Genomic DNA, 15,666 nt, shown 5'->3' on the forward strand with positions numbered 1-15,666 from the left:
AAAGGTCGATTTCCGCCCTAACTTGGAACGGTCCGTCCTAAATTGGAACGCCCCCGTCCTAAATTGGAACACCCCGTCCTAATTTGGAACACCCTATTTAAATACAAAAAATCCAAGTTTTTGTAACAAATATTAAGCAAATATAATTTGTTAGCGATGCTACGACCATCTAGCAACCAACGCTTACCATTTTATACCTGTACATATATTTTAAAGGCCACCGAGTGTCATCTGCTTAAAGCTTTAAAAATTGGCGCGCTGTCAGTTCATTACGGTTAAAAATTGTAAATTAAATGCACTCTAACGCTTATGTACGGTATTTCAAAGGAAATAATTACTAAGTTAAATCAAAGTAAACTACACTGCTATGTTTTTGTGGCAAAAAAGTTGTCGAATCTACATTTTACATCAAGTGAGTCATGATACGGTGTTTGGAAGTATAGTTAAACCCAATATCACTCGGCCAAACATGCTAAATCAGCTAAAATTGGCATCACGTTTATGACTAAATCTGGATACTGGGCTAATAATTCCCGTATCTTTTCCGCATTTTAATCTACGCTTACGGGACAAACATTATTGGACAGGTAATGAATCAACGCATCTTGTAAGGTCTTTTTGTTGTCCTTTAGTGAGTAAAACATTAGTTATGGATGTAAAAAGATAGAGTAAATCTCCGTGTTCCGGGGTGTTCCATTTTAGGCAAATGAAGACATATTTTCTATTCGAGTTTTCTCCATAATTTTTAGGCCTGAACTGGCGTTTAAAGTGTTTAATTTGGAGAAAAACATCCAAAGTTTTCAATGGAATTGTTTTCGTAAGCCTATGTTTTTCCCATTGGCCGTGAAAGCTTATTTCCCGAGACCTATGAGAGAACTTTCCCTTCATTTTGGAAAAAAATAATTATGCAAAATATGAGGTTGTCTAATTATGCTTGTATCTTCTCTGGATTTTATGATAGAGTCTTAAACCCGTGTTCTATGGATAGAGGGAATTTAAGTCTTCAAAATGAGTCCTTAAACTATTCATTTGAAGCCCTCAAACTTAAGTTATGACGATTTTAAGAAAAGTGTTCCAAATTAGAGCTGTTCCAAATTAGGGCAGCTGACCCTAATGATATTCATATTATTAACGTAGTTCAAAGTTCCAGGACGGATAACAATAAAGTAATAGCAGAAGTGGTATGATACTAGAAGTATTGAGCTAACCAAATTCTTCACTCGGCATTAGTGAAAAGACTTGATAAAACACAAACGGTTGGCCCTCTAGTGGCGGTTTCTGAAATTTCCCCTCCAAAACGTGAGACGCTCGCGGTGGTAGACGGCCGAACTAGATTCAAGGAGCAGGGTCCGTGTTTCACCGCTTTAGGTTGAGGGGAAGGGGGTAAGAAATGTTTTTGGAACTCGACCAATTTTTTTCTCTCCGCGATGGAAGCGGCATAAAATCCTCAAATTTGTTCACTAGTGCCAGGATCTACTATCAATGCTAGAGCCCTTCACTTCTAGTCTCATACCACTTCTGGTAATAGTTAGTAGAATGCAAGTATATTTAAAGTAAGACGTTCACTAGCCACTACGGTTTAAGATTTAGGGTTTAGGGTAAGGTTAGGGTTAAGTTTGGAGGTATTCGGTCTAATGGGATTTGGTCCAACGGGATATGAGCCTGTTTCGTACACAAAATGTTTGAAGTTTCCTTAAAAATAGTGTCAACATTAATTATTTGTTCTTATAGACGCTGTTACTGACGTAGATTATCAAAGGAACAACAATCTTGGAGATATCTTTTTCAAAGCCTTTAAAAGGTGCCAAATGGATTCCACCATAAATTCAATTCGTCTTCTAATTTAACTCGGAAGCCTCAGTTTTGCCTATTTTATCTATTATTCTTGCTTGAAAGTTCAAATTGTATATGAAGGATCAAAAACGGATTAATGTAATTAGAACGTGGACGTTTGAAAAGCGAATGCCAATCTAAGAACCTTGCGCCCCACTATCGTCTGCTTGATATAGTTAAGACGGAATATCTGGTAGGTGGATCCAAAGACGATAGATGGGGTTTCAAAGTAATCGGTCCACTAAAGTCCTTTTGTTTGAAGCAAAAACGGATTTATGGGATAAGAACGTCGGAGTTAGCGAATTCACTCCCCATCCTCGCATACTTTATTGAGAAACTTCGTCTGCTTATATTTTGACTCCACCCACAAATTCTGTATATAGCTACTTCTAGAGATCGAATTTGTGGGTGGAGTCAAAATATAAGCAGACGAAGTTTCTCAATAAAGTATGCGAGGATGGTACTAGAGGCTAAAGCTACGATCCGACGTTCTTATCCCATAAATCCGTTTTTGTTTGAAGCCATATCTACCGTCTTTGTTGTCCACAAACCGATGTTCCCTTGAATTTTGGGTTTAAAGATGGAGGTGGTAGAAGGCAAGTTAAATATTTAAATACACTGAGAGGAAAACTACATAATTAACTAAAGTAAGAAACATCAGTTACCTAAAAGGAATAAGGACCATTGAGTTCCAGTTTAAGTTAAATATATTTTTAAGCGGGAAAAGTTCGACAGTTCAAGGTTATTCGGAAATCAATCAGTTCTTAAGCGCCAAAAATAATAATATCATTATTATTAGATGCGAAGAAAGCATCAGTCACAGGTTAATTCGACCGTGGTTGAAATTGGACTACATATTCAAAATGACAGCTAAGGGAAAAGAAACCGTAAATGCAGTTAAAGTATTAGACGAGACGTTTCAAGTAAATAGACTCCTTGAAATTTGGTCTTGACACACTGCGAACAAAACCACGAATTCATTCGCAGACGATGATGATGAAAAAGAAACAGAATATGAAAGAACCCGATGATAACGTTCGAAGTGTGAACTTCGCGGATATCCTTATAGAAATGCTCGAGAAAAACCCCGAATTGATGAGCGATAAACAACTACGAGACGAATGCTTGACTATCATTGGAGCGGTAATAAACGACTAAGTGCGCTTTGAGTGTACAAAGGTTATACTAAATGACTTTGGCAGGGTTTCGGCACCAGCACTACCGCTACAACATTTACCTTATATATGCTCGGTCTTTACCCGGAGATTCAAGAAAAGGTCTATCGGGAGTTGACTTCCGTCTGTGGAACAGACGTCGAAAGAGATATTGAATACGCCGATTTAAAACACTTGACCTATCTCGAAAAAGTCATCAAGGTTAATTTTTGTTTTACAGCAAAAAAAACTGTATGACAATTTGTCCCATATTATGTGAAAGCCAACTAAACACTTTACAGGAATCGCTAAGGCAGTGTCCTCCAGTTCCGTTGATTGGTCGCGAGCTAACTGAAGACTTACAAATAGGTTCGTTTACAGCTTACTAATTATAATCTAATTAGAATTAACATTAATAATTCACTATTTCACCAAGTACACTTGAAAATAACCTAATTAAAAGCCTCCTTGTCTATTTGTTCCACGTCTAAAATTTAGACGAGAGCATTTGGCTTTAATCCACTAGCATTGATAAAATAATACCATTGCAAATTTTAGGAGAGAAAACTATTAAAAAGGGTACGACGTGCGCCATCTTGATTCAAGGCGTTCATCACGACCCCCGACATTTCCCCAATCCAGAAGTATTCGACCCCGACAGATTCAGTCCGGAGAACAGCGAAGGAAGACACCCATTTGCCTACATTCCATTTGCGGCCGGTCCCCGCAATTGCATCGGTTCGTCAACACCTTTCTTTCAATAACTAATAACTTCAATTAATTTCTTCTATTTTCCAGGACAAGCATTCGCCGCGATTGAATTGAAATTATTTCTAGCGAATGTTCTTCGCCATTTCCGAATCACTTCCCAATTACCGAGAGACAAAGTAATTCCTGCTTTTGATATTGTCGCAAAAATTTACGAAATGCCCCTCCATTTCGAGCCCAGAAACCAGAAGAATTGAAAGTACCAATGTATTGTATTTCACTTGTTGAACAAACAATGGCTAAACGTCTACTTTGCCAAAGTAATTAATAAAGAAAGCACATTTTTTTGTAGATCCACTCAAAACAATTAATTGATCTTATATAATTTTTACTATCCTGAACGATAAAGATGTTAACTAAAATAAACGATATCGTTTCCTGATTTCTCAGAATTCTTGTATAAATAACACCACATTTTAATGATAAGGACAACAGAGCTCAGATTGTCTCAGTCCCTTAGTTATACCAAGAAGAAATAAACCATTCGACAGACATAGGCCTATACTCTTACGCAGGTGTTAGTGGAAAAGTTGGCCCCACCCCTTTCATGTCCGTCATTTCCCATTGAACTGCGTGGGTATAGGTCATACAGACGAGAATGACGTATTCAGTGTAGAGAAAAAGAACTCGAGCAAAGTAAGCAGAAAATGGAGGCTGCCCGCGGTGATGAAACGGTAAACAATTTTACTTTAATTGCCATTAACAACATAGTAAAATATTTTGAACCTAACTCGATGGATTTGGAACATGTGTCTCTACGTGAAAATCGTTCTGTAATTATTTCTAAGTCGAATCAGGTGTACTATAGTTATGAGTTCGTGAGTTCCAAAAAAAACCAACCAAGGCTTAAGATAAAGGTAAAAGAGATAGAAGGTGGAAAACATAGTGTAAGATAAAATATTAAGTCCCACCTCTGTTTAAAATGAAGGGGGATTATAGAGTATCACGCGAGCACCAGAGGCTGATTTAGGCCTTCTTATAAGTATATTTCTTCTTGGTTCTACCCTCCTACAAAAGAGTTTATGAATAGACCTATTCACATTCTACTTAAATAAAATAAAATCTTGATCTATTTTATAGAATTAAAATAAAACGTATGGGATATGGTGTTAGATAAACGGTAAACTTTAATATGAATATTATAATGAGAGTAATTAAGATTGATAAAGCAGTTAAATTGAATAAATAGCCGATATACAACTTTAGCGAACATGTTTTTCCTCAATTACCATCGAACTTTTCTATTTAATTGTAAATTTCAGAATTCTCTTAAGCGTTTTGTTTATGAAATAAAATACGCATTCCAAAATGGCATTGCTCCAATGATGGAATGATTAAAATTAATTCTTATTCTTATTACATACAAAATAATAAGCAGGTATTAAAGAAAACTAAAAACCGACGTGATCCTGTTATATTTAAAGGAATAAATTATTTTTAGTTTAATTTCAATCAGGTTTTGGTAGTTTAACAGTACAAGAATGTGAGACGATTAAGCCTATTAAGAAAGTTTTTTTTTAATTTCAAAAATCTGAAATATTTCAAAAATGGTAAATAAAATCGTGTAATGCCGAGTTGTTTTCCTTCCATTGATGTTTAGTCGGTAAGGACTAGACCGAAATGTGAAGAGACCCAAGGCCCAAGCCAAGATAAATACGATTGAAATTGCCGTTTTGTTTCGTGTTCTGCATGAAGAGGTTTTAACGGTTCAGAGTGAGCCGGAAGATAAATACACGTAGTCCTTTATTAGATCCAAGAGTCATGATCAAAATTACGTCTGATCGGGCAATAACATACATTGTTTAGCTCGTATTCTATTTTAGAGTGGCTAGACGCTAGATCTGATTCAGTGTTTACCTCTCCGAGTGGCGGTGACGTCACTGACTTCATGGAGAGGTATTACACTGAACGTTTCTGTGTGTGTGTGTTTGTGTCTGTCACCGCGTTCGCTGTTAGCAAATCGGAGCAAACGTATTCGCAGTATCCGGACCGCGTTCGCAGTTCGCAGAAATCAATATTGGGTTCTACCCCATTTTCATCGTTAGCGGTGATTGGCTAAGGTTACGAGAAACGTCTAGCCCTCCAATTTATGGGCTTCCATCAACGATTCACGCAATTGCGGGCTTTCTTATTATTACTGTGAATTAATTGCCTTACATACCCTAAATTTCCAAAAAAAAATTTAAAGAGGCATACGCTAGAATTCAAACGTCGACTAAAGCTATGTTTAAAATGATTTTAGGAATAATGAATTTATTTTAATCGTCAGTAATTTATCTTAATTCTAGTTAAGTTATTTTAAGAAACGCTAATTATTTTTAAACGTCTCAAACGCGAAAATAATCATTTACTTCCTTTCAGCACGTTTAAGAGAATTCTCCAATTTGTAATTAAATACACGTATATGGTAATTCAGGAAAACTTGTTTGCTAAAGTTTTTTATTAGTTAAAAATTAAATTTAACCGGTTCACTAACGACATTTCGAGTGAATAATAAATGAATTCGACTCCATCCTGACGGCTGGTCGAAGTGTTGATCGCTTCACAACTAGTCTTTCCATCAAACAATAAACAATCATGTCGCTGAAGATAATACTTTTAGCGTTTGAAGTGATTCATAATTGGGTGACATTTATATCGTCTCTGCTTAAGGGTATTCCATTACCGCCATTTTGGGATTCGTACCCAAATTACGGTTTCAAGTCCGTCTTCGCCTTTGGACACGCCAGATTTATAAAGCTCTTTCCACCCGTTAAAGAAATCACCTCTACAACTTGTGAGTACAACGGTTTCAACCCCCATAAGTCTGCGCATTTCTAATTGAAAAATCTTTCAACTTTTAGATGCTTTGGAAACCCTTATGGGAATGTCTTCGTTATTTCGTCAAGAAGGACTTTTCCATTTCAATTTATTTCATAAAAAAGGCGTAATATTGGTTGATCCAGATTTAATTAAGGTAGGAAATTTAGAACTGACCTCGCTAACTTCCGCCGAACTAACCACTTTTTTCAAGGTTGTGCTAACCAGTAGCAAAGAAATCAACAAAGCCGAATTTTACAAGTTATTCCACATATTTTTTGGAAATGGGTTAGTAACGAGGTAAGCCTATTTAGGAAATTACATAAAGAGAAACCAACACACAGGGGTTTTCTTCTCCCTCTCGCCAAGAAGCATGCACCGCTAGAGACAAAGCGAGTTGGCTAGCCTCCCGCGTTCTGTGAACTCTAGCATTGTTTTTCAGCGCGAGGTATATCCCCCCCCCAATGGCCGCCTGCCCCTGTGTGCCTGTGTTTTCTGTATGTCATTTTTGAAATGATCTATTTCCAGGGAAGGAGATCATTGGAAGAAACAGAGGAAATTGCTGAATCCGATATTTCATCTTGGGAGCATCAAGGAGTTCGTTCCCATGATGAACAAACACGTTAAAAGGATGATTTCTCAATTTCAGGATGACATTTCCAAATCTGATTCCGATATTTTAGATATAGTGGAATCAATCGAGAAGTGCGCATTCTACATAATTATGGGTAAATTAAGAGCATTGAAGCGATGCGGCGAAGTTAATTATTTGTTTTTATAGACGCAGTGTCTGACGAAGATTATCAAAGTAACAAACAACTTGGAGATTTCATTTTCAAAGCCATTAAAAGGTACCAAGTGGAAAAATTTATTCATTCCACCAGAGCCTCCGTAATGAACTAGGCCCATGCGTGTCAAAAAGCGAAAATATTTTTTTAACAAATTTAGTTCGCCGTAGTTTTACGCTTGGGGGCGCTTATATTACCGTTAAAATAAACAAAGTTCAACCCCGTGACCCTGTCGACTGCTTAAGTATTTGGGCCAAGGTCGCGGATTGTAACTATACGTTTTTATTACTCTTACTGAATTATTTTAATTGAAATAATTTATTTTGTTGTCATCAATACAATCTAACCGAAAGATTCAATAAAAAGTGAACAGCCCCCAAAACATTTACGTTAATTATAGGATGAAACTTTTCTCTATCATAAAAATTTTATGACTGACCCCTAAAATATCAACGATAATTTAAGGAAGACCCCTGTCAATAAAAAGTGAAAAGACCCTAAACCAATTACGTTAATTTAAGGGTGAAACCTTTCTCTTTCATAAATGTTTTATAATTGGCCCCTAAAGTATCATCGATAATTTATGGAAGGCCCCGGTCGCAACGGTAATAAAAGCGCCACCTACCTAGTACACATATAGGGTAAAAATATTTTCTCCATGAAACTCGACATGCACGGGTCTAGATCATTTCGGAGGTTCCGATTTGTAACAGAGAGTTCAAGCGTGTGATAATTCTATTTTAAGTGAGGAGAGATTCGAACTTTCAATGCTCTCCAAAAACCAATCAGTTCTTAAGCGACTAATTACTATGACTTAACTAAAAATGCCATTAACATTAGGTGCGAAGAAAGCTTCAGTTACCGTTTAGTTCGACCATGGTTAATATCGGAGAACATATTCAAATTAACAGCTAAGGGAAAAGAAACCGTAAATACAATGAAAGTAATTGACGAGATATTCCAAGTAAATTTGATACTGTTTGATACGATAAAGCGAAACCAATCGTGAGGAAATCACCAACTCATTTGCAGACGGAATTAGCGAAAAAGAAGGCGAATATGAAAGAGCACAACGACAACATTCGAAATGTGAACTTCGGGGATATAATTCTACAAATGCTTGAGAAAAATCCGGACTTAATGAGTGATAAACAATTTCGAGACGAATGTATCACTCTCATTGCAGCGGTAATAAATAACATAATGCCGTTTAAATGTAAAAAGGTTATATTAAATTATTTTCGCAGGGTTTTGACACCATCACTACCGCTACAATATTTACCCTGTACATGCTCGGTCTTTACCCGGAGATTCAAGAAAAGGTCTACCAAGAGTTAACTTCCGTCTGTGGAACGGACATCGAAAGAGACATTGAATACGACGACTTAAAGCACTTGACCTACCTCGAAAGAGTCACGAAGGTTAATTTTTGTTCAACAGCTAAAGCTGTATTAGAAGTTTTCCAATATTAAGTGAAAGCCAACTTAACCCTTTGCAGGAATCCCTAAGGCTGTGTCCTCCAACTCCGTTGATTGGTCGCGAACTCACTGAAGACTTACAAATGGGTTCGATTTCAGCTTATACTAATTTCTTTCTTACTAGATTAACATTAATAATTCACTATTTTGCCAAGTAGAGTAGCAAGTGAACTAATTAAATGTCTCCTTGTCTCTTTGTTCTACGTCTAAAATTCAGAGGAGAGCATTTGGCTTTAACCCACTAGGACTATAGATCATTGATAAAGTAATAGCATTGCAAATTTTAGGCAAGAAAATTCTTAAAAAGGGTGTGACTTGCGCCATCTTGATTCAAGGCGTTCATCACGACCCCCGACATTTCACAAATCCAGAGGTATTCGACCCCGACAGATTCAACCGGAAGAACAGCGAAGGAAGACACCCATTTGCCTACATCCCATTTGCAGCCGGTCCCCGCAATTGCATCGGTTCGTCAACACTTTACTTTCTATAATTAATAACTTCATTTTATTTCAATTGTTTCCAGGACAACCATTCGCCACGATTGAATTGAAAGTAATTTTAGCGAACTTTCTTCGCCATTTCCGAGTCACTTCCCAATTACCGAGAGATAAGGTCATTCCTGGTTTTGATATTGTCACAAAAATTCATAAAATGCCTCTCCATTTGGAGCCCAGAAACCAGAAGAATTGAAAATATTCATGTATTGTATTTCACTTGTCGAACTTTCAATGGCTAAACGGCTTCTTTGCAGAAGTAGATCCACGCGAAAACATTAATTAATCATATATATATATATATATCTTGTTATAATATTCATGTCATGAATCGAAACACTCTGTTAGTAAGAAACATCGTACTCTTAGGTGACTAGTTAAAAAAAGGGTTTATTAGACCGTTTGGAAAAATTATATAACAAAGTTTTAATTTATTCATATTACGCCCTTGAGGCTGCTTATTAATGATCAAGTAGTCCCGAGAGAGACAGTTTTCATTTAGGCTGACTGAACTTAACCCGGTTCAAATGAATTTATAACGGTAAACAACTTAAGCGAACATGTTTTACCTGAATTAAAAGTTCAATTTATGAAATCGAGCCGGCAATTAGAAATGCATTACGAGTTAATAAGAAATTATTTCTACTCCATCCTGCGTATAAACACCGCGGGTCCAAGTGTTTTTGATCGCTCAGTTGTTCTTTCCATCACACAACAATCATGTCGCTGAAGATATTACTTTTCGTGTTTGAATTGACTCATAATTTTATGGAACTTATATCGTCTGTACTTAAAAGTATTCCATTACCGCGAATATGGGATTCGTACCCAAATTACGGTTTCCAGTCGGTCTTCGCCTTTGGACACGTCAGATTTCTAAAGCTCTTTCCGCCCGTTAAAGAAGTCACCTCTACAACTTGTGAGTAATAGACTATTTTAAATACCAAATTTTACCATAAGCGTATAAGATACGTTCCATAAGTATGTCACTACTTAAGACTGTTCACGAGTCGAGCTGAGCTGGCCGGGTTAACATACATATGTTTAACAAAAATTTCTACTACCAACGTAAGACTTGAGAACGACTAGAAATGCTATCCCATGTTTACGAATGAAATGTTTCACTACAACCCACTCGGTAAAATGTGAAGAAATCGTTTTATTCTCACGGTTAGAGGCGAGAGAAAGCAAATTTTCCCACGCTTTATTTCATGTAAAAATGCAACGGAACGCTATTTGTGGAGAGAAGAAAGACTAAAAGGAGAGCACAATTTTATTAACTAAGCCCGCGAGTCGTAGTTGCTCGATGCCTGTCGGCTCGACCTTAAAAAAGCTCGCTCGCTCCTTAATCGATCCGCCAAAGTGTCGGCTCGGCTCGCTCGTCACGACCCAGAGCTGCTTCGATATCGTGAACAGTCCTACGTTTGAATTCGCAATATTAAACATCTTAGCAATTGACGGTATACTATCGTGCTCACACAATCTGGGAATTTGGAACAATGTTCCAAATATAATTTAGAACTGAAAGTAGTATCGAGAGATTGGCCCTGTAAATTGCATTTGCAACACTAATGAAACATGGTATTTACTTGCAGAGCCCCCCCCCATATTTCACAGCCAATATGTTTGTGGTTTTTTGTTGTGACAAATCTCTGCATCCCTTATAAGAGATTAATTCTGCTATTTTTAGATTTTATGGAGACCCTTATGGGAATGGCTACCATATTTCGTCAAGGAGGACTTTTTGATTTCAACATTTTCAATCTGAAAATGCTTTTTTTAGTTGACCCAGAGCTAATAAAGGTAAGGTCCCTTTCAAAGAGTGGCAAGAAATTTGAGACTGACCCCGCTAACTACCGATCAATTGACCACTTATTTCAAGGTTGTCCTAACCAGTAGCAAAGAAATCAACAAAAGCAAGCATTACAAGCTTTTTCACATGTTTTTAGGAAATGGCTTAGTAGCGAGGTAAGAGTTTGAAAAGTTATTAAATTTCTTATGATAGCGATGTATTCAAAAAAGCAATTGTATTGCCGAATTTCCAGCACGGGATATCTTTGGTGGAAACAGAGGAAATTGTTTAATCCGTTGTTTCATCTTGGGAGCATCAAGGAGTTCGTTCCCATGATGAACAAACACGTCAAAATGATGATATCTCAATTGCAAGAAAACCTTCACAAATCTCATTCCAAGATTTTAGATATAACGGAGTCAGTCGAGAAGTGCGCTTTCTTCATAATAATTGGTAACTTAAAAGTCTGTATTGCAGATGATGCGCTACTCTATGAAATCAACCGGGGAACTCATTGCATTATTATTTAAGAATGATTCACTGCTAAACAAATTTTTTTCCTGCTATGTTTAGTTTAGGTTAGGCTTTGATTATGGGTGCTTATCACAGACCAAAAAGTTACGAAATTCAGTAAAATATAGGTGGCATAATACACCTTAAGGTGTAATTTCGTTTTCTTATTATAGACGCGGTTTCTGACCATGAATATGAAAATGAGAATATTTTCAAAGATGTCCTTTTCAAAGCTATAATAAGGTAATCTTTTCTTTTTTCAATTAACAAAATATAATCCTCAACTGTGACATCTTTCCGTTCAAACAGAATTAACATATTGAACACCACTCAGCTTCCCCTTCCCCTTTATTTTCAAAATGGTTTAATTAATCCGAAATTAAGTATTGTTTTATTAAATTTGAAAATTGTAAAAAAGAGTTATATTCTAAATAAAATATTGTACAAATCACATTTCAAAGGCGTTAAGTGTCCACACAGACAGGAAAATTTTGTCAAGGCACTTTTAGTCGTTAGGGAAAGATATAAGACCACCTTGGCAGAATGTAATTAGAAACGGAAAATCATATCAAAGGATCCGTTGTGGATTATGGCTTATTTCACATTCTCCTCATATTTAGCCTTCAAATCGTTTAAAAATGCTTGCTACTCAGTATCGGAGAAAAGTTAGCAAGGTACACTTTCTTTTAGCGCAGTCTTTTGAAGCTATTCCCCACTTTTCGAAAGCGCCCCAGGGGGAAATGGGAAATTGGTCCAATAGTATTGAACCAAAATTGGAATATTTGTACCTGAGGGAATTTATCAAAAACGCTTATTTTTCACGTTTTCGCATCCTTGTCGACAAAGACATATTTAATTTTTATCTGTAATTTCAGTCTTGATATTATTATTTCCAATTTTTAGTCAAAATGAGCGATTTTTACCTCTCCGTGTGACGTAGTCCAGGAGAGGTTCTGTAACGGCCGTGTCTGTCTGTCTGTGTGTGTGTGTGTCTGTCTGTCTGTCCGTTGTTACACCCACGTGACCGCGTTCGCAGTTTGCGTATCGGAGCAAACGTGTTCCCAATTTCCGGACCGCATTGACAGTTCACAGAAATTTGGAAAATTGTATTTCTCTCCGTTGGCTACTCTATACTTGAGTTCTCACACCACCATGTTTGGTCTTCGTCCATCCCATATGAACACCAGTCTGGTACTTTTCTGGCTTCCACCACCACCATCTTCTATTCTTTATCAATCCCACATTGACACCAGTCCGCACTTACACTGGCTTCTAACACCACCATCCACTGGTCTTCCGTCTATTCCATATAGACGCCAATCTGTATCATTGGGTTCTAACACCACCATCCACTGGTCTTCCGTCTATTCCACATAGACACCAATCTGTATCATTGGCTTCTAACACCACCATCCTCTTGTCTTCCGTCTATTCCACATAGACACCATTCTGTATCATTGGCTTCTAACACCACCATCCGCTGGTCTTCCGTCTATTCCACATAGACACCAATCTGTATCATTGGCTTCTACTCCATTATCATCGTTTGGTTTTAGGATATACGCGGCGATCAGCTAGGGTTACGAGAAACGTCTAGCCTCCCTAAGGTGGGATCGGCCACCAAAGGTTTTCGCAATTGCGCTTTTTCCTTACTATTATAATGGAAACGAATCGTATATATACCCCAAAATTTGAAGAAAGCGGGCAAGAGGGGTACCCTTCACTTTAAACGTCAATATTAGAAAAGTTTGAGAAGATAATAGGTATAACTTTATTTTAAACGATTTAACTATTATTAATGTTAATAATTAAAGATTAAAATAATTAAAAATAATTATATTTATTTAAATATTAAAGATAATCTTGTTTCTCAACTCAAAATTAATACGGAAAGATTTAAAAAGCAGTCTATGTTTTTGTCTGTGTGTGTCCGTCCATTGTTACACTAGTGCGTCGCGTTAGCAGTTAGCCTTGTGTTGATGTGTTAAGAAATCATACAGAACCTTAATATTCCCTTTTTCCATAATATAAAGTGAATATGTGGAAGTGTTTTTCGTAATTATGATGCATTTAGTACTTTTGTAGCTTTAAAGCTCTGTTTCATTTTGATATTCCAAAGATTTATTTTAATATTGTTATTTGAAATGGCTGTTTATATATTGCGTAAGCTATACTACATCTGTATATAGAATAATCCTTGGTTTAGTAATTTCATGAAGAAAACTAAGATCTAGACTCAGGCGCGTATAACAAGTATTATCCGCAATAGGCTTAGTGAAACAAAGAGTAAATAATTGAGGCCTGAGGTGAAGTAAACTATTGGCTTTGATTTTCGTGTCTGAAATGAACAGACATCAACGGTTCAGAGTGAGTCGAAAGTTAAATACACTCTTAAATAATAATAATAAGGTTAGTAAAAGGGCTAATGGTAAACGGCTAGTAACTACAGACTTATTATTCTCTTTATGGTGCGCATTGACTATTAGTGCGTCTAGCTACAATTTAGCTTTGGTGTTATTTAACGTTAACATTCATGTTGGCAAACTAAGAATATTGTTGAGGTGAGACGAGACGATAGTGTTTACACTGCAAACCAGTTGTGAATGTAGCTTTCAGAATATAGGGTAAACAGGTGAAGCGTAGACTTCATTTCCTGTTCTTTTCCCCATTGACTGATTTCCATGTGTCCAAGATTTATCCTTATTGGATGTAAAATGTCGTCTGCTTTACTGTACATTCGCTATGTTTGGAATACTGCTTCAATATTTCGTAAATTTTTACTTCAAAAAAGTGAAATAATTCCATATCTAGGTAAATACGTTTGTAGTAGTAGACCTCTTGACACGGAGAGGTAATATTTTGGTTTTCCCAACTTGTTTTTTCTGCAAATGAAAACCACCCAAGGTTAACAACTATTCTTTATAAGAAAAGTTATTTGAAGGATATCTTTGAAATTTTAATCACACCTTAAAGGGAGGGAGAAGTGGAAAATAAAGTGGCTTTTTATCGATTCTTCTACTAATTATAATACCAATCTGCATAGAGAAACATCCAAGAAATAACACCGAATGGTTTTAATATTACAATTATTGAAATTTCATGGATAATTTGAAATAAGGACCTCCGACAAATCGCGTAAAGCCTTGCCAATTTGTTAAAAAAATTCTCGTGGTACGTGTTCCATGTCGAATGATTTTATCGCGAGATTTGATAAAATTTGCGCGCGATGTGACGATCGTGGCGCGAGACATGGCGCGTGCCACGAGAATCTTGTTAACAAAAAGGCAGGACGTTACGCGATTGGTCGGAGGTCCTAATTTCAAATTGTTCTTAAAATCTGAACCTTATTTGAATTGTAAAATCATTCGGAGACAGTATTTCCTGAATGTTTCACCATACAGACTGGAGAAGAATCGATAAATAAATCACTTGATTTTCCACTTCACCCTCCCTTTAAAGAGCTACCACTCTCTTAGAATATAAATGTTCTAGATTGAGTGAAATTAGTTATTAATTCAATTTATCCGGTTTGACAAAATATTGAAGTTTACAATAAATGAATTCGACTCCATCCTGAGTTAAAAAAACCACGGATCGAAGTATTCATCGCTGTACGATTGGTTTTTCAATCAAACTTAAATCATGTCGCTGAAGATTTTAGTTTTCGTGTTTGAAGTGATTCATAAATTGATGGAATTTATATCGTCTCTGCTTAAACTTATTCCATTACCGGCAATTTGGGATTCGTACCCAAATTACGGTTTCAAGTCCGTCTTTGCCTTGGGTCACTTCAGATTTCTAAAGCTTTTCCCACCCGTTGAAGAAATCAGCTCTACAACTTGTAAGTATAACGTTTTTAAAAATGTATTTAAATAAGGAAAAAATGTTCTATTAGAGACCAATACATGTAGGTATTTATAAATAGATTGCAATTTTCAAAATGCGCCGTGATTATCCAGTTAAATAACATCAGCGATGAAATTCACATCCTAATTAGATAACGTAAAAAAATATTAATTTTATTTAAGCACAATAAAGTCGAAG

The 15,666-nt window shown here is 36.5% G+C and overlaps 3 protein-coding genes across 4 annotated transcripts; all 3 read left to right on the forward strand.

The window, feature by feature from the left end:
- The first annotated feature begins 1,645 nt into the window (after positions 1–1,645).
- Positions 1,646–4,052, forward strand: LOC149678274 (cytochrome P450 4V2-like). The gene is made up of 7 exons (XM_089836264.1): positions 1,646–1,801; positions 2,633–2,756; positions 2,821–2,976; positions 3,036–3,209; positions 3,290–3,356; positions 3,546–3,725; positions 3,786–4,052. Exons 2-7 carry the CDS (start codon positions 2,697–2,699, stop codon positions 3,950–3,952), a joined length of 804 nt encoding a protein of 267 aa, XP_089692390.1. The 5' UTR covers positions 1,646–1,801; positions 2,633–2,696; the 3' UTR covers positions 3,953–4,052.
- Positions 4,053–4,402: 350 nt separating this feature from the next.
- LOC149678275 (cytochrome P450 4V2-like) lies at positions 4,403–9,916 on the forward strand. The gene is made up of 12 exons (XM_089837030.1): positions 4,403–4,612; positions 6,408–6,531; positions 6,599–6,711; positions 6,769–6,854; positions 7,083–7,282; positions 7,336–7,405; positions 8,183–8,306; positions 8,375–8,530; positions 8,590–8,763; positions 8,841–8,907; positions 9,108–9,287; positions 9,347–9,916. Exons 1-12 carry the CDS (start codon positions 4,403–4,405, stop codon positions 9,511–9,513), a joined length of 1,671 nt encoding a protein of 556 aa, XP_089693156.1. The 3' UTR covers positions 9,514–9,916.
- Positions 9,917–10,023: 107 nt separating this feature from the next.
- On the forward strand, positions 10,024–11,956 carry LOC149678276 (cytochrome P450 4V2-like). 2 transcript variants are annotated; one of them, XM_089837112.1, is made up of 5 exons: positions 10,024–10,236; positions 11,008–11,120; positions 11,200–11,285; positions 11,363–11,562; positions 11,796–11,956. In XM_089837112.1, the coding sequence occupies exons 1-5, from the start codon at positions 10,038–10,040 to the stop codon at positions 11,867–11,869; spliced, it is 672 nt and encodes a 223-aa protein (XP_089693238.1). In that variant the 5' UTR covers positions 10,024–10,037; the 3' UTR covers positions 11,870–11,956. The 2 variants fall into 2 exon arrangements, with proteins under 2 accessions (XP_089693238.1, XP_089693237.1); XM_089837111.1 differs by lacking the exon at positions 11,796–11,956 and having other exon boundaries at positions 11,363–11,766.
- The last annotated feature ends 3,710 nt before the right edge of the window (positions 11,957–15,666 follow it).

This window comes from Phalangium opilio, unplaced genomic scaffold (assembly GCF_054372755.1).
Source record: "Phalangium opilio isolate 3A_F unplaced genomic scaffold, DU_Popi_V2 ptg000042l_1, whole genome shotgun sequence".
NCBI classification, from domain to species: domain Eukaryota; kingdom Metazoa; phylum Arthropoda; class Arachnida; order Opiliones; family Phalangiidae; genus Phalangium; species Phalangium opilio.